This window comes from Fusarium oxysporum, chromosome 7 (genome assembly GCF_000149955.1).
Source record: "Fusarium oxysporum f. sp. lycopersici 4287 chromosome 7, whole genome shotgun sequence".
NCBI lineage: Eukaryota > Fungi > Ascomycota > Sordariomycetes > Hypocreales > Nectriaceae > Fusarium > Fusarium oxysporum.
This window is the reverse complement of record NC_030992.1, coordinates 870,957-887,920: the sequence shown is the minus strand read 5'-3', so window position 1 is coordinate 887,920 and position 16,964 is coordinate 870,957. Positions and strand designations below refer to the sequence as shown.

The window sequence follows — 16,964 nt, the reverse complement described above, 5'->3', positions numbered from 1 at the left end:
TTTCATCGTCTTTCTTTTTATAGAGCTTAGAAATCACCCCCGTGCGACCATGTAAGAGTTGGTGTTGACTGGGATAGTCGCATTCGCATTGACGCAAAGATCTCAAAGTCCTATAGATCACCACCAAACAATGTATAAACAGGTAAGCGAAACTCCGACGGAGAATAGACAGCTCAAGCTTCGATATCCCCGCATTTGGCCTTGACTCGATATAGAACTGCTCGGCAGTTGGTCATCGTTAAAGTTACAAAGCACTATCTCATAGTCGCAAGAGTAACACACTCGACAGAAGAATATCTTTCTAGGAAGAAGAGGACACCTGCATACACTTATCGAACACGATTTATCGGTAGGTAGCTGTATCATGATAATAATGAAGAACAGGGACAAGAAATACTACCAATAGTCACGTCTATCTTCACACGAAGATTTGTGAGGGTGAATGCACGTCAAGCTTCTGAGGACTCTCTGGCTTAAAGTGACAAATCAGATACCTCACCCAACCTTTTCGACTGCCCCGTACAAAGAGCTCATCTCATCTGCCATTTAGGTTCCAACATTATTACTTATTTAATAATATCACTTTGAGCAGAATTCTGGCTTGTTGTCGGCCATTGGCAACATACTGAACCTCTGCTAAGTCCATGACAGAGGCCTACCCTAAATCTGAGAGAATCACATTCCAAACTTATGATAACACAGAAGTTTCAAAACGCCTCTCGATTGTTTTTAACGAACTCTATTCCTCTCCTGTTCCCAAACTCAATTGCGTTCACATTCAAATTGTCTTCGCTTCCACGCAGGGTAGCATCACCAGAGTCATCACGCAACCTGAACTTTATCATCAACGTCAAAACTCATTGTTATCCCTATTACTCATAAAGAGATCATGCCTAGTTTTCTTTCTCTCATGCACATTGAACAAACATCCAAAAAAAAGTTTCCGATTTCAGGCCATTTGTTTAAAAAACCCTTAACACTCCCAAAAACACCATGTCAAGTAAACCCCAATTGAGAGGGAGAAGAGGTATTGCCTATACCTCTCCTGGATGGTATAAGTTTTACAGTAAAATTATTAAAAAAAAAGATGATTTCAAAAGCCGTCCGTATCATGTCCGCCTTTTCTAGTACTCGGTCTCATTAAAGCATTTTCATTACTTATTTAATCCTTCTGGGCCATCAGGTCTCGCTCGGAGATGAAGAACTTTGGCTTCTCTTCCATGAATTGTTTGTGGAACATCTCTAGCAGCGCACCGGGGACCTGCTGGCCGATGACCACCTTGATGTGGTCCTTCTTACCGGTCCAGAGATGCTTGATGAACTTTCCGTCGCAGCCAGATCGGCTCTCGGGGAAACCGTTGGCCTCGGTGCAGGGAAGATCCTTGATGTCCTTAGGGTAATCGTAGCGGATGTAGGTACCGAAGCCACCCTGGTCGGTGGGCTTTCCGGGGCGGTTCTTTCGGAACTCGACACAGTCGGGGTGCTTGCCACCCTCGTTGGGGCAGTCCTCCCACTCCTTGAGGATTTCGAAGGTCTTCTCGTTGTTCTGGAGAACGATGAAACCAGTGTTGAGGTAGACCTTGTCGAACTTGTCCATGTTGTTCTTGTGGTGAGGATCGTAGGCAAGGGCGAGAGAGTTGGTATCGGGGTGGAGCTGCCAGTAGTTCATGAGCCACTCAAAGGGCAGATCGAGGTGGTGGAAGACGGCATCGGAGTCAAGGAAGATGCAGGCCTTGTGCTTCTTGAGGATCTTGGACAGAATCGGGGGCTTCTTCCAGGAGTTGCGGCGATCCTCAAAGGGATCGGTGATGTCAACGTAGTAGTACTTGTAACCGTGGTTCTTGGCTATTGAGGGGTTAGTGACACAGAAAGGTGACTCGGTCAGGATTGTACGCACCATAGAGCCAGTGGTTCAGAACACCGAGGGACAGACCGTGGGTCTCGTCAGCGCGGTCCCAGCTCATCAGACCGGGGGAGAAGATCTGGCCAGGCTCGTCGAAAGGTCGGTTGTCAAGATCGATAATGCAGAGGTCCTCGCCAATCATCTCAGTCCACTTGGGCTCGGCGGGGAGCTCCATGGGGAAAGCGCCGAAAGGAGCGTACTTCTTGTCGGCAGGGCTGACGCGGGCCTTCATGATGTAGTTGAAGTAGTAGTCGCCGAGCTCGGTGGAGGCGTTGGAAGGGTGGTCGGGTTTCGACATGGCGCCGTGCTGCTCGGGTTGCTCCGGCTCAGTCTTCTTGGGCTCATCGTGGGTATCACCAATGATGGATGTCTCGGTGTCGGTAGCACTATGGTGAATTCGTCAGTTTTTTCGGTCTTCGCGGAGATTAGATTACGCAAGTCAACTTACACGTCAGCGGGAGGCTCCCACTTGTCGAGATGGTTGTAGGCCAGGCTAACAAAAGCGACCAGGAAGATAACGGTGCCGGCCATAAGGACCGTCGACCGGTTTGTGCGCACTTGTCCAAACATTGTGGGCAAGCTTCAACGCTTCGACGCGTGTATCTCAACGGGTTCGAAGTATAAAGTCAAAAAGACGTAGGTTCAGGTAGAATGAGTGAGTGAGTGGAAGGTGCCGACAAGGACACAAGAAAGCAGAACCCAGAACCAGAATCAACCTCTCAGCGCACGCGACGTAAATAAAAAGAATTACGGGAGGTTGAAGAAGAAAGAAAGACGAACGGTGAAGAAGGAAGAAGGCGAGGAGAGGAAGGGGAAGAGAGGAGCTGAGTAAAAAAGAGGAACCGGGTTTCTGATAAGGCCAGAAAATGAGCAGGGGGGAAGAGTGAGAGAGAGAATGGCCTTTAGGTGGGATTAAATTAAATAAAAAGCGGACAGGGGGGAGGGGGGATGAGAAGGAGGAGGAGGAGCTGGAGTGAGGGAAGCGAGTTATGGAGGCGGGAAGATGAAGGCCCGGGCGTAGGTTGCAGGTTACAGGGGCACAATTAGCGTGTGTTTGCGCTAATGGATGGGTTTAAACGTGTATTTGGGAGGGCTGAGTCCAAGTGGCGGGGCACCCTAGGGGAGGCAAGAAAACTTTAGGACCTTTATCCCAAGTGACAAATATAACCAATCTAAAGACCCTCTTAACTTATACCAAGCTTACCTAAATACTTTTGTCACTTAGAGTAGAGGTCCTAAGTCTTTTTGCCCCCCGAGGGCACCTCAAAGGCTCAACTTACCTTTCTGCGGGAGCCAATCCAACGCCAAGTGAATCAGGGGGCTTGGACTCGAAAATTGTCTCCTTTTTTTTTCTTGTCTGATACTGTCAAAGTTGGAAATGTCATCTTGCTCAATTCATGCCAGCCCCTTTAACAGTATAGCCAACCAATAGGCTCTGTTCCTATGGGTGTCAGTGAGGTAAGCCTAGATCTGTGAAAGAGTCCCCCTTTATTCTCTGCTCAAGTGCGTCATCACGTTATCAATCCAATGTAACAAGCCAGTTAATCTAAGTTGGAGAATTGAGTTCGTAAGGCTTGCATCTCACTGCTGATCTATCAGCATCATCAACGCTGCCAACCGCTGTTAAGAAAGGTTAGCATAGCGAAAGAACCAACAATATTGATCTCAACTCCCATATTCTCTCCCCCCCTGCAGAATGCATCTCGATCAACCCATTGAATGGCATTCTTCCTTCGGGGAGCCGCTTGCATGGTTATCCATGCAGTGATCTAGCCAATCAAACAATAGCTTATCTGCAACGTCTCGCTAGGCGGAAATTTGGCTTGGCTTGTAATTTTGAATAGAAGTAGAAAAAATCGCCCCTCGCATTGAATTCCTCCAAGGACAATGCCCGAGGTCATGGTTTGTTCAGCGGAGAACCCTTACCGTTGAGAGGAATGGTGTTATACTCCCTTGCAAAGATTATCGATGTTTGGCGGTGCTGGGAGGTATTTAGACTTGATCTCCCTGCTGAAGGACTGAGACAGAGTGTTTATATGAGAGACAAGACAGTCCCTTGAATATGCATGTCTTGCAATATCGTGGATACTTTCTACAACTGTTGAGTTTTCGAGATAGACGAGGTATTGTATATTGACTTGGGTCTAATGGTTCATACGTACAAACAAATGCACGGCTGGCAGAATGAACCTGAACCTGGACAAACGACCTGTCACTGATAATATTGGGCTTTATTTTATCTCCAGACTCCACCGACTCGGCCCTCCTCCGCCGCATTCCTCCTCAGCCCCAAGCCAACGATTCCCGACGGGAATTAACAGCATTTGAATGGCCATGTTTCGTCTCATCTTGATGAATCTGTCTTTTACTCAACTCTTGAGAACCCTTCAGCTATTATTACTACGTAGCATGTACTGTGCTGTATGTACAGTATTATTTTGATCAACGCCCTCTCAAGGATGAAACTTGCCAAGCCGGTCAGCGCTAGGCCGTTATCCGTTGATGTGCTTATCCTTCTCTTGGCGACGTCGTGTCTCTGCACCTCAACTTCGTATAAAAGAGCAACGAGCAACGTAGCAGACATCGCGTGATATTATCGATGATGCCCTATTCTCCGGTGTCACTCTCGTGCCGGTCTTCCCGTCAGCCCGTCAGCCCATCTGCCGGGCCATGATCTAAAGATGGAAACTCCCAGCCGTGATTCCAATCAGATCTCCTGTAACTCATGCATACGCATTTCATTGGTGAATTTTTAATAACCTTTCTACGAAACGTAACATTTTTAAAATATAACCTTCTTCAAAAAGTCTATCGCCCGTGACCGCTAAACAGAGAAAAATGCCCCGCCCCGTCGCGACAAAAGATCCAGGTTTTTAATTTGCCCATCTCTCGCAATTTAACGTCGCCTTACAAGGGACGTCCCGGGACTGTTTCCGATTTATTGGTCATGGCTCCCTGTCGCTTGTCCACTTTCTGTAAGCTGTAAGCTGACAGTGACAGTATTACTGGGGGGCCTTTTTAGTATAAAAACTTATCTTGAAGCCCCTGAATCGTTCGAGAACAGAGTCTTTTGAACTCTCCTCGCTCGGGTTCAGGTGGGATATCGCTTATCGACAATGAGATCAGTGACCATGACATGGATGAATGAAAATGCATTCGCCTATTACGCATGTTTCTCCAGGTTACGCGTCGAGCTCACGCCAACGAGGCGATAGACACGTAATGAATGTAACAGAATCTCTATACCAAATGCCGACCGATATCTACAAACTCGCTCTACCCAACGCTGAAAAACGCCTGACGAACCCAACAATCATTGACCTTGTGCAGAAATACGACGGCACCAATCCCTTCCATGCGCCACTTGATAATTACAAAGCTTCGTCTCCATCACGATACTGATGAGTCCAGCGATAGAGATTCCACCGCTATCGCTGACAGTCGTTGCTCCAAGACTAAATTCTCTATCCTCGGGTGGCACATTCTCCATGATCTCGGCGAAGCAGTTGACGTAGACACCTCCACCTAGCAAACCTTCCCAAAATATTATGATAAAGACGATGTAGACTGATGGAAGGAAGAAGTAAACGGCGTGGAATGTGAGAAATACAAGGTTTGCAACTTGCAGCATCGATGGGAGGTATAAATGGTGGATACGTAGAAATGGCGTAGATGATCGGGAGATAAAGACGCCGAGTTGGTAGAGGAACCCGTACATGGGGTAGAAATCTCGAAACTCATCGAACGGCGACTCGTCCAGAGGGAATAGCAATGTGGGTGCAACTCCTTGGTTGATCGTGTACTCGGCCACGTACACCAGTAGCAGCGGGAGCATGTATGGGACAAACAACACCTTCACTTTCTTCAACCTGTCTCGCATCGTGAGTGTGTCTTGCGTATTATGCGCAGAGTATGCAGTCGCCGCGACAGAAGGCCCAGGAGCCAAGAGCGCCGACGAAGCAGTTCCTTGATCCATGTGGTTCACATCCTCATCCTCGAGGTCCGGGATCGCATCGTAGTCCTTTCGAGTCGTGCCCTCCCTTAGAGGTCCAAGCGGCAATATCACGAAGAAGCTGATAAACATAATCGCAGGGAAACACGCCGAGATTAGCAAACTGCTACGCACGCTCAATCCCCACCAGTCCGTAAACATCACGTAGAGGCCTGCACCGACCAAACCTGCAGCACCAGTCCCAGACCCCCAGCCGGCGAGGCTCATCGGGCCGTAGAAATGCGTCAAGCCAAGGAAGCTCAACTCACCACCGCCAGCGCTTATACTCGCCAGGACAACACCGACGAGCTTGATCGCGACGGACTGCGTGCGCGGTGTCAGGGCTACCATGAGCATGCCAACCACAGAAAGCACTATGAATATAAGGACTCGCATGCAATACGGTATTCGGTGGATAAAGTACGGTGCGATCAACTTGGTGAGGAACGAGGGAACGACATCGGCGAGGAGGACGACGCCCTTGGGGATGGAGCCGACGAGGTCTTGGGCGGCGGAGAGGATGATCACGTAGAGGACATTATTGATGAGGCCTGACGCGACTATTAGTTACAAGTCGAGGAGATTTGGGGTGAAGTCGTACCAAAAAGCCAAAAGGCTACAATCACCTTCGTATCATGATGGCCCATCATGGCTGCAGCTCTCGCTTTGTACACAGCCCAAGATGACGAAGGCGCGCCTGGCATAGGGAGCAATCCAGAGGCAGACGGTGAGAGACCGGACATGGCAGCGACAATCAGCACTCTTGTATGAGCCTTGATAACACACACGACATCACGTCTTGCGAGGAAAGGTTGAGGTTGTAATTGTAATGTTGCTGATAGGAAGTCGTCGAGGTTTCACATTTAGCGGCTGGTCACGAGATAAAGGCCAAGGCCTCATGACGTTGATCATGCTTTAAATGATGGCGGCTTTAGCGGGAGCCACAATGGGGGCTATTTTATTCACCGAAGCTTCACCTCAACTTATACAGAGATCACGATGCGACAGAAGCACAAATAATGTGGTCGTAAATCATGGCGGTTCAAATTATGAACATATCATATCATACAGGCGCCCGCTATTAACCCATCCGTACCATACATTCCATTCCATTCCATTTTTGTTTCGTTCAAGGTCTCTCAGCTTCTCGGCTAGCCTCAATCACGCTCTCGGGAGCAATGTTACCCTCAGCAGAGATGCTGTCAGGAACACTCTCAGGCTGGTAGTAATCCTCGCCCTTGAACTGAGAGCCACCGGGGCCGGGAGGGTTGCGGCCTACGTTGGCGCGCTGGGCTTCCTGGCCCTTTGAGGCGAGATCGTCAGCGGCTCCGAGGCCGGAGGTCTTCTTGACGTTGGCGCCGACAACATCGTTGTCGTTGTAACCGCCGCGCTCGTCGTTGGCCTTGGAGAGCTTGTCGAGAGGGCCACCCTCGCCCTCGTAGTGCTGACCACGGGTTTGTCTGCAAGAGTAAGATGGTGAAAAAGTGATGTTTGGGCGGATGATGCTTACCGGCCCTTGTCGTCGACAATGCCACCCTCGCTGGGGGGAATGCGCTTGTTGTAGCCAGCGTTTGTGCTCAGCTCATCGCCAAACTCAACCTGAGCGCTCTCAAACTTGTTCTCAGCATGGGGGTTAACACCAGCGCCCTCAACATCCTGAGGACGGGCGTTGCCGGTCTTGGCCTGGTAGGTGTTGAGGTCCATCTCGGCCTCCTTGGCGATCTGCTCGTAGTTGGTCATTTTGAAGTGAATTTGTTTGTGACGAAATAAAAAAGAAATTTGTTTAAGTTGCTGTGATGAGATTGTAATGAAGATAAAGTCTTTGTTACTTGAGATCTCTCTTATTTGTAGTGGTGAAGAGGCAACAGTGATGTCATTCATATGAAATCATATCCTTCACTCGATGATTTCATCGCGACGATTGAATTGTGGGAACTGAGTGAGCACAAGCCGCCTCTGACCCATTTTGATGGAGACGAAGAGATCGTAGACCTTGAAGAGAATGAGTTATGCCTGCAAATCGAGATCTATCGTGAAGGGTGCTCATACGACATCGCCTTGGCAGACTGTGCTTATCCAGGTGCACACCAGGAACCCGAGCGATCTCCGGAGAAAGAAATGCAACTTGACTCATTAATGTTGGGCATTAGATTTGTTCAATACCACACTGTCATATTCCCCAAACCCTTTTCGTATAACAAGCGATGCTCGATTCAGGTTGAAAGAGAGAGGTATCAGTAAGGTGCTTAAAAGAGATCGGCTGATAGTACCTTCGGATAACAAGTGGACATCACCTCTAGAGCTCAAGGTGATGTAAAGATATATACCGGTACATATTCATGGTTTTAGTGTCTTCTACAGACCACCAGAGCTAACTAGACACTCGTGAACATCTCTCGCGTAATGCCATTGCTACCACACATAGCCCTGAAAATGCCCCCTTGTTCCCTCTAACGGCGGTCCCAGCTCAACAATCTTGCCCTTATCCATGACACACCCGATCGTACTGTAATACGGTACGAAGACGATGCGCAATAGCAATCAGTGTCTTCCCTCCCAAGCCAGTCGCTAGTGTCTCTTGCACGAGTGCATCGGTCTCAGGATCAACGCTGCTCGTCCCTTCGTCCACCAGCACGATACGCGTGTTGCAAAGAAGTGCTCAAGCAAGCACAATCAGCTACCGCTGTCCGAAATTACTATCTGTCAGCTTGATTATTTGGCAAGGAAGACGTGAAACATAAATTACATAGTAGAAGTAGGCGACGATGAGGGTGTAGGAGCCCAAAAGTGCAGCTACATTGATTAGCAGCTGCTGCACAGCAACGACCAGATTGTTGTCCAGCGCATCAATGTCTATTGTAAAACGATATATGATGCGACCAAGAGAAGTCGTGTCGAAGAAGGACATGGGGGCTCTTGGAGCCTGCCAAAGCGCATTCTTTGACATGACCTGGCTCGACTTGATACAGACCAAGTAGAATGAGCGAAGACGAGAACACTAGCACGCATTGTGGGAGACCCAGGCCTGAGTATATACCGATATAATTCGTGATCATCACCAAAACTCCTCGAGCTTTATTTATATCAAGGCTGGAAATCCTACATTCTGACCGCGGGTAAGGCCGTACTTGTTGTCCACCCACCACGAGAGGCACAAGCCTCCCAAAATGCTTGAGGATCGGAAAAGGAGCTGTCCAACTACCATTGCAAGGTCATTCCACTGGGAACCGGAAGTCCGCAACCACGAAACATATACAGAAAAGGGGACGCTATCAACAATCTTGGCCTCTTCCTGCATCAAGACCTCGGCTTTCGTCGTTGTGTTATCGAGGCCGACAGAATCACCCTTCTTGCCTTCATCAATGCTGTCCGCCTCTTTTTGTTAATGTCCCCCAACTGCGACCAAACTGGCGAAGGCAGGGCGAGACTCCGCCAGTTCTTCATAGGTGTCTATGGCCTCGATACGTCTGTCGACCATCCAGATGATCCTGTCAAGCCGGGACAGTAGATGCAGGTGATGTGTTGCTAGGGACCGGCATTTGTCCTTGAGCAAACCGCAGATAACCTCGTTAAAGATATGTGTACCTACGTGCGCATCAACAGCTGAAAGCGGATCGTCGAGTAGTACGATGCCAGCGTCAGAGTATATCGCGCAGGCGATGTTAATGCGTTGCTTTTGCCCCCATGACAAGGTTACACCTCTCACCAATTTCCGTCATATCGCCATGTGGCAGGAGTTTAAAGTCCGGCAACAGAGCGCAGGCGTGTACCACATCGGAATAAAGCTGCTGGTTGAATGGCTTTCCAAAAGTGATGTTGTCTCGCACGCTGGCATTTTGAATCCAAGCATACTGGGCGCAGTACGCCCTGTCAGCGGCAAACTGCAAAATGCCCCCAGTCTGCCTTATATCTCCTGCAAGAGCACTAAGAAGGGACATCTTGCCGGATCCAACGCTTCCGATGATACCGACTAGCTCGCTTCTCTGGCATTACAAGGAGATAGCGTTCAGCGAGAACGGCACGTCACTATCCCGGACTGGGCAGACTTCAGTACCCGAAGTTTCGATCCCCTTCTTTTCATGTCCCGCTCGTTGTCTTCTCATAGCTCTCGACATGCGATTCTTCTTCTCTTCATCCTTTCGTGATTCACCCTCCTCGTTCGCTGGTGGGCTCTCCCACGTGAAGGATGCATTGCTGAGTTTGACAGCTGGAGCAAGAGTGATGTCTGGCTGCGCTTGTACTTCTTCAGCAAGCAGGAAGTCCTCGATCCTCTTGATCGATTGGAATGCGTCGGCAGCAAGGCTCAAGGATACGGGTAACCAATTCGTCGGGACGCGCAGCACGTACAGTGTCGCCAAGGACGAAGATACAACCACTGGATCAAGACTGCCATTCACAACCGCGTACACAATGAACATGATCATGATGGAAAGCACAGGTAGAAACTGGGCGAGGGTTCCCACGGCGCACCCCATCAGGTGCATTATGCGCAATGCTCAGGTTTCAGACGCTCGGATGTTTCCTAGGCGGTCCTGGAAGAATCCTTCCCAGCCAAAGTACTTTACAAAGCGGATACTCTGAAGGATCTCTTGCGTAAGTGTGACACGCTGGTCAGTGACTATGTTGATACGATTTCGGCTTGCCACCAGCGGTCTCGTCGCTTATGTCACTGCGGACGGTGTCATCGGAGACCAGGCTCATCGCACGTCCGTTGGACCAGCCTTTCTCATCTACCCGACTGGGAATACCATCGTATGGACCCGAACCTTCACTCCCTGTTTGACCTCCAGCCTTGGCCTTATTAGGAAATCTCAGTGACTTATTGAACGCCATGGCTATCAAAACGCTGCGTGTCTGTCCACCAGGTAACATGCCCCGATAGTAAAACTGGCTCAAGGCGAAAGTGTGAAGCATCTGTAAAACCGCAATACCGAGGACATACCCTATGCCAGCTGCTACTGGCGTGGAGCCGCGAGTGTCATGTCCGTCAGGGTAGACATGTTGAACCCACTCAATAAGGAATCGCAGCGTGAAGGGCGTCATCACCTGCAGAGTCGACACGACGAACTGACTGACAGCTCCGAGCCAGAAGTCGAACTTGAAGACCTCGTAGAGTGCCCATAAGAGGGGAAGTCGGTTGCGAGCCAATACTCGTTTTCGAAAAGCGGCGTGAAGACTCGGCTGGAGCGTATCCATCAGCCTTGCGTCTGACACTGTCCAGATATCATTGAGTTCGAGGTGGCGCCGGTATCCGATATATACGATAAATTCTCACGGTCAGCACGTAGCAACATCATAAGTACAGCACAGATAGGCATAGTCTCACAGTCATGAGCGGGCTGATCTAAGCAAACCAAAGTTTGCTCAAGAAACCTGCATCTTGTTCCGCAGTCACCTCCCTCTTCACAGGAATGTCAGGGACATGGTGTTGGCCGAATGGCCTCAGCCACCGAGAGCGCATCTGTAGGACTGATGCACACATTACGACCGCAGGGAACAGTCGCAATGGATGGGAGAATAGGTGACAGCAACAATATTCGCAAGGGCTCCAATTGAGACTGACTTTGACGCTTTACCTATATGGCACAGTGCCATTGTCACGTCACGTATGTTTGCGGCCACGTATTTCACGTACCCTTCTGCACAGTATCAAAGCCCAATATGATATCGCTCATAAATTCCATCGTTGGTCGTACGCTCGCCCTGATTGGGAGGTAATGCTCCGGAGAAGTTGTTGGTTGGCGACAGGCCGGGATCCAAATCTTTGCTAAGAGCTGCACCTCTTCTCTCATGAGATGTCGAGGTTTGGAGCCGCCGGATATAGGGCTCCCCCATCTGTAATGCAACGTTTCCTCCTGCAGGGTCAACATCCCCGTCAGTACGAGGTCATCGCACTAATACACGGTCACTGATAGCGGACCGAGCCGTCTGGGCGTCGCACGTTGCCCGGTAGGGACTGAGCCTTTACCATCATGCGCATCTATGCATGTGTCTCGGCCAAAATGATCTGGTAGTAGAGTTTGAATCCCATGGCTGTACTTCAGGCATGTGCTTCAAATGTCCTCTGTAATTGAGCTCTATTCATGCATTGAAGCTGATGTATCAAAGCAGCTGCATTACCCGAACCACCTGGCGATCTGAAACTATCGTATACAACTGGTGCAATGACTGTAGACGAACCGTTGTCATCGACTATCACGCCAAACAGTACGTTTCTGTAGCTCCTAGTAACATACCAGCGTCGTCCTCCTCGCCGATGTCGTTCCCTCGTTCCTCACCAAAAAGCGATTCGGAAGACGCCGGCTGGAGACTTGCACAACACCCAACAGAATGCTCTCGAAAGTCAGCGGCACCCGCAACGGCACCCGTGCGCCATTCGCGGTCGATGTGCAGCGCGCAGAGCGAAACGATGGGCACTACTATAACTCGGGCATATTCTTGGCGCAGAGCTATCTGCGTTACCAAGGAGAAAAGTTCAATGCTCGCTTCGACGCCAACTGCTATCTCCACATCCTGGACAAGATCGACTCCCATGACATCGCCCGCGTCCGGTACCCGAGTCTTTCGGACGACGAGGCCATACTCAAAGTCCTCAGTCAGATTCGAAAGCCCGCATTGGTTGTCGGGGCCCCGACAGATGGCCTCTACCCACCATCTGAGCAAATATTTCTGTCCCAGGGCCTGAAGAATGCAACTTTCGCAACGCTTCAGAGCGATGGTGGGCATGATGCGTTCCTCATCCAAGGCGAGCAATCTAATGAATTGTTGCGCTCATTCTTCGGTTTGGACCCTGACCTATAAGCATGCATAGCGTATATATTGCACTTGTGATAATCGAATAAACCTTGTACCGCAGTCGACTAGACTGCGGAAAGCATGGTTTTGGGGGCGGTGTATATCGTGAACGTGGTGATAAAAGCAGCCGTCTATAGTTTTCAAGTTCAAAATGCGAAAATTGCCATACACCTATTCCAATTAAGTCGTATTTAGATCCCATCATCTAAATATTCACACTGAACACAATGGTCGAGACCAAGGCGAAAAGAACAGCAGCAAACCCAAAGGGCAGCCCGAGCCAGACTTGGCCCCAGCTCATGCCCACGCGGAAGGCCAAAGCCATCCCAGGACCTGCTACCAAGCTTCCTATTCCTTCTGCGACCGAGATGAGCGCATAGAGCCGCCCGATGTCGCTTGTCGCGTTAGGGTGTCGAGACTCGACAAGGCTGGTTGTCAGACTGCGCATGGTTGGCGCGAAGCCGGAGCCCAAGGTGGATATGACGAGCCCTGAAAAGATGCTTAACTTTCTGGATGTGACATGTCTCGTCAACCTTTTGCTTACCAATCATCATGCCTACAGCTGTCTCTGACAAAAATATGATAAAACTCCCCAGAATCAAGAGGATGATGCTTGCTTTGCCGATCGATAAGTCGCGAGACTTTGCACTCCAACTTACGAGTGCGTATGTTGCAATGGAAGGCAGTATGACTGTAAATAGCGCAATGTTTACTCCGGCCCGTAGTGATATGAGAAATCCTGCCTAGGTATCGAAATGTGTTAGATAGGCATTCGCACCAATGGATCTAGAGAGTATACACTCACCTGTGCTAAAGTCCATCCATATCGCTTCGACACATATTGGAAGAGCATATTAGCAGCTTGGCGCCCGACCTTGGAGATTAGAAAAGTGAAGACAAGGGCGGAGAGGGCTCTGTCTTTTATGACGAAGTCGAACGAGTCTTTGTTCCGAGTAAGCCAGCTTCCCCATCTGCCGTCACCCTTGGACGGTATCTCTGCTTGTTCACTGCTTGTGGATTCTGAAGAGATGCCATCGGCGTCCTCACCGAACCTCTTAGGGTCAACCACTGGCAGTGTTTCCGGCAAGCCAAGTGCTACAATGACACTAAGCCCTTGAAAGGCCACTGCCAGTAGGAGAGGGATCCATGTGTTCTTGCGCATCAAGATCGAGGTGATTGGAGGGACAATAAGATCTGCGACAAGGTCGGTACAGAAGCGATAAAAGAAGACAGTACTCCTGACCTCTGCCGGCACAACATCAGCAACAACCGTAGTGAGCAAGGTTGTGCCCGTCGTTGGGCCACCGCCGATGATGAAGAAGAGTGATGATAGCCAGACTGCGTTCAAAGGTAAATGCAGTACCCCGACCTGTGAAAAGATGGTCAATATCATTAGATGGTAAACAGAACGTTGGTGATTCTGACAAAGAACAGTGTCGACGCCCAGGAAAAAGTATACCCAACCAATGCTAATACCAGAATCCATTTACGCCCACGCAAGTCGGCCACATAACCATAAGGGATTGGAAGCAGGATCGCGGGAATGGCATCGAAAAAGTACTGCCAGCCCACGACCGAGGCAACCTTGTCCTGCACCGGGTCGATCTTACAGAGGCGCTCAGGGACGGACCCGGCACGATCCACTAACGACGGATCGTGCCGCAGATAGTAGCGGGTACAGGCGACGGACTCAAAGAGCCGCACTCTTGGCGCGGCGTAGAGAGATTCGCCAACGTCTGAAATAACGGCGAGGACTATGCAGAGGAGCACGACGTATATCCATGGCCATGAGCAGCGAGTGCGGTGCGCATTCACGTTCGCAATTGATCTGGGCATACTGCTTGGTGCCTCGGACTGTGGTGAGAGGAGGGCTGTCCTTTCATTGGCATGAGTTTCGTGCCCATTTTCGCGATGTTGGTGCATTTTTACTTAATGGAAGTCATGAGGATGTAGGAAAGGAGAAAAGAAGAAAAGAAGAAAGACGGGTCACTTGATGAGAGTGCATGGCGACCAACGCCTAGGGCGGTGACGGGAGATAAGACAAGCATGGATGCAAATTGAAGTGACATCACAGCCAACAGTGACGGGTTTTATGGGTGTGTCAAGGGTGAAGTTGATTACACCCCAGATACGTATGACAGGTCATCAAACCGCGGTGTTATGGGAAGCGGCACGGAGGTCACGTGTCATCTTGTATAACAGTTTACTTGAATAACGCAGGTGGTACTTCATAACTTCTTTTAGGTCCTACCATTCCCCGATTGGCGATACATTGGCTGATGCTCACATTCTGTAATGGATGGACTAATACGAGACCGACATGACCGAGTGCACCAAGGCTGTCATCCATCTAAATTCAACTGAGGATAAAGGAAAGGAAAATCGTATCATCAATTCGAAGTCATCCCCCATGCCATGGGTCTAGAGTGTCGCATCATGGATACAAATGACCTAGAAAAGGTTGAAGCGGCGATTGATGAGAGGACCAAATTCGTCTTCACTGAGACTATCAGCAACCCCAAGTTCGCAGTAGCAGACTTGGAAGGTCTTTCAGCTATTACCCGACGTGCAAAGATTCCTCTAATCGTGGATGCTAACTTTCCAGCTGCTGGCTTCTTCTGCCAGCCAGCCAGATTTGGTGCCGATATCATCATCCACTCAGCTACCAAATGTATCGGTGGTCATAGAACGACGTTGGGAGGAGTTGTCATTGAGGGGAGTCAATTGCAAGGTGAAGTCCTTGAAGGCTCCTGTTTGCAGGCCGCATTTTCTACTCCCATGGCGCTATTGGTGATTTATTCTATCACTAGCACCATATAAAACCACAAAAGACATTCCATTGTGTAAGACACAAGACAATCAGTCCCTTAATAGTTATCGTAGACTTTCTAGGTGCTAGAGATAAGAGACATATGAGTGTGAGCCCTCTTATATTCCATTCCCTTACTCAGTGCACTGAAATGTTCCTCCCTGACTTGGACCATTCTGCTGGAGCCTTGCACAATTGAAACACGAACTATCTGCAGCCCCAACATCCCTGCATAGATTATAGAACAGGTTTCCTTCGATCTTGCCAAAAATGCTTTGTAGCTACCGCAGTATTAGAAGATTGTCAACATCTAAAGTTAGATACGCACAAATAATCCTTGAAATCTTGGCCCAGCACCTTTATCACGTCTAAGCCACGGCTGCTTAGAATTCGCGTCATCAATCGCCGGACCTGCCGCAAACAGTTAAGTGCTACAGTATGACGTTGAAACTCGTTAAACTGACCGTAAACAAAACTGTAAGAGTCACCGCACGACTTAGCAACGAGCGATGTTTTAGTATCGTCGAGGGCCCCGTCAGTCTTTTTCTGGCAGGCGCAGTAGTCATAACTAGCCGCAGCGGCAAGTGGCCTGATTTGTAGATGTAAATAGGAAAGCTTTCAGCGTGTTGTAGAGCATTACTTACAAAAGACAGTTGATGGCCAAGGCCAAGGCCTTTGTAGATAGCATCATGATGTCTAGATGAGCAAATTTGACTTAGTAGTTAATTGTGTGATGGAAGAGTGGATGAAACTATCATAAAGAAAGATGACGTTTAAATGAATATATATACTTATTCGGACATAAATAAACTATTAGCAACGTTCTGTAACAACAGACTGAGGTATCAAGTCCTCAAAGGTTTTATAAGCGGCGATTTTCGCATTACATTAATATCCCTATAAAGTCTACAATATATAGTTTGATCGTATATGCGGTCTAAACTTTACTACTTGCTATGCGATGACCAGTGAGAAGTGATCTGCTCGACCAGACGTATAGCTACAATGACAATCCGCGTATAGCTCCGCGTTAGGGAAAGTAAAACACAACTTCTCGGCGTGACCTGGGCTAACGAAGTATCAGTTAGCCAATCATGCTAGAACAGTTAAATGCTTCTCAAGGTACGCACTGGCAGACAGACTCGGTGACATAGAATTCCGAGTCCTCCGATATAAATCGTTACCCCTTCTTCAAATAGAGAAGCCATGAACAGACTTTTTGAATACCTAGAAATCGCTCATGAGACCGGCGAAGCGTGAGACTTCGGTGGCCAATGAGCAACTACCAGATGATAGACAAGTTCTCCGGATCATCCGCACCATTAAGAGAATACATGAAATGAGGAATTGGCAGAGGCAGGCCTAAAAGCTGTAAGATCCAGCTGAATCTTAAGCTACGAGTCTGCACAAGTATATAAAAGTTGCCTTGTCCTCCCACTAAAGATTCCTACAGCTTTCCTGAGTAC

At 49.0% G+C, this 16,964-nt stretch overlaps 8 protein-coding genes across 8 annotated transcripts; 2 read left to right on the top strand and 6 right to left on the bottom strand.

Moving 5' to 3' along the window:
* Positions 1-712: 712 nt before the first annotated feature.
* On the bottom strand, positions 713-2,880 carry FOXG_04986 (uncharacterized protein). Its single transcript, XM_018383046.1, has 3 exons — positions 2,352-2,880; positions 1,898-2,289; positions 713-1,845 (listed from the first exon to the last, which is right to left on the bottom strand). The coding sequence occupies exons 1-3, from the start codon at positions 2,471-2,473 to the stop codon at positions 1,163-1,165; spliced, it is 1,197 nt and encodes a 398-aa protein (XP_018239904.1). The 5' UTR covers positions 2,474-2,880; the 3' UTR covers positions 713-1,162.
* A 2,009-nt stretch (positions 2,881-4,889) lies between these two features.
* Positions 4,890-6,773, bottom strand: FOXG_04985 (protein BTN1). The gene is made up of 2 exons (XM_018383045.1): positions 6,496-6,773; positions 4,890-6,445 (listed from the first exon to the last, which is right to left on the bottom strand). The coding sequence occupies exons 1-2, from the start codon at positions 6,635-6,637 to the stop codon at positions 5,217-5,219; spliced, it is 1,371 nt and encodes a 456-aa protein (XP_018239903.1). The 5' UTR covers positions 6,638-6,773; the 3' UTR covers positions 4,890-5,216.
* A 132-nt stretch (positions 6,774-6,905) lies between these two features.
* Positions 6,906-7,903, bottom strand: FOXG_04984 (uncharacterized protein). Its single transcript, XM_018383044.1, has 2 exons — positions 7,405-7,903; positions 6,906-7,354 (listed from the first exon to the last, which is right to left on the bottom strand). The coding sequence occupies exons 1-2, from the start codon at positions 7,773-7,775 to the stop codon at positions 7,024-7,026; spliced, it is 702 nt and encodes a 233-aa protein (XP_018239902.1). The 5' UTR covers positions 7,776-7,903; the 3' UTR covers positions 6,906-7,023.
* Positions 7,904-9,276: 1,373 nt separating this feature from the next.
* FOXG_04983 (uncharacterized protein) lies at positions 9,277-10,318 on the bottom strand (the record flags this gene model as incomplete). The annotated part of the gene is made up of 3 exons (XM_018383043.1): positions 9,277-9,479; positions 9,601-9,877; positions 9,941-10,318. The coding sequence occupies 3 exons, from the start codon at positions 10,316-10,318 to the stop codon at positions 9,277-9,279; spliced, it is 858 nt and encodes a 285-aa protein (XP_018239901.1).
* Positions 10,319-10,390: 72 nt separating this feature from the next.
* Positions 10,391-11,090, bottom strand: FOXG_04982 (uncharacterized protein; the record flags this gene model as incomplete). Its single annotated transcript, XM_018383042.1, has 2 exons — positions 10,391-10,512; positions 10,541-11,090. 2 exons carry the CDS (start codon positions 11,088-11,090, stop codon positions 10,391-10,393), a joined length of 672 nt encoding a protein of 223 aa, XP_018239900.1.
* A 1,134-nt stretch (positions 11,091-12,224) lies between these two features.
* Positions 12,225-12,861, top strand: FOXG_04981 (uncharacterized protein; the record flags this gene model as incomplete). The annotated part of the gene is made up of 1 exon (XM_018383041.1): positions 12,225-12,861. The coding sequence occupies one exon, from the start codon at positions 12,225-12,227 to the stop codon at positions 12,693-12,695; it is 471 nt and encodes a 156-aa protein (XP_018239899.1). The 3' UTR covers positions 12,696-12,861.
* A 33-nt stretch (positions 12,862-12,894) lies between these two features.
* On the bottom strand, positions 12,895-14,788 carry FOXG_04980 (uncharacterized protein; the record flags this gene model as incomplete). Its single annotated transcript, XM_018383040.1, has 4 exons — positions 14,115-14,788; positions 13,495-14,058; positions 13,234-13,432; positions 12,895-13,178 (listed from the first exon to the last, which is right to left on the bottom strand). Exons 1-4 carry the CDS (start codon positions 14,610-14,612, stop codon positions 12,895-12,897), a joined length of 1,545 nt encoding a protein of 514 aa, XP_018239898.1. The 5' UTR covers positions 14,613-14,788.
* Positions 14,789-15,125: 337 nt separating this feature from the next.
* Positions 15,126-15,509, top strand: FOXG_18958 (uncharacterized protein; the record flags this gene model as incomplete). Its single annotated transcript, XM_018399108.1, has 1 exon — positions 15,126-15,509. The coding sequence occupies one exon, from the start codon at positions 15,126-15,128 to the stop codon at positions 15,507-15,509; it is 384 nt and encodes a 127-aa protein (XP_018239897.1).
* Positions 15,510-16,964: the final 1,455 nt, after the last annotated feature.

What these genes read in the sequence shown, in the direction of transcription:
- FOXG_04985 (XM_018383045.1), bottom strand. Translation starts at nt 6,637, where the DNA reads ATGTCCGGTCTCTCACCGTCTGCCTCTGGATTGCTCCCTATGCCAGGC. An exon ending in TGTAGCCTTTTGGCTTTTTG is followed by an intron (nt 6,446 to 6,495) that starts GTACGACTTCAC and finishes TAGTCGCGTCAG; the next exon opens with GCCTCATCAATAATGTCCTC.
- FOXG_04984 (XM_018383044.1), bottom strand. Translation starts at nt 7,775, where the DNA reads ATGAATGACATCACTGTTGCCTCTTCACCACTACAAATAAGAGAGATC. An exon ending in ATTGTCGACGACAAGGGCCG is followed by an intron (nt 7,355 to 7,404) that starts GTAAGCATCATC and finishes TTACTCTTGCAG; the next exon opens with ACAAACCCGTGGTCAGCACT.
- FOXG_04986 (XM_018383046.1), bottom strand. Translation starts at nt 2,473, where the DNA reads ATGTTTGGACAAGTGCGCACAAACCGGTCGACGGTCCTTATGGCCGGC. An exon ending in TGGGAGCCTCCCGCTGACGT is followed by an intron (nt 2,290 to 2,351) that starts GTAAGTTGACTT and finishes AATTCACCATAG; the next exon opens with TGCTACCGACACCGAGACAT. An exon ending in TCTGAACCACTGGCTCTATG is followed by an intron (nt 1,846 to 1,897) that starts GTGCGTACAATC and finishes ACCCCTCAATAG; the next exon opens with CCAAGAACCACGGTTACAAG.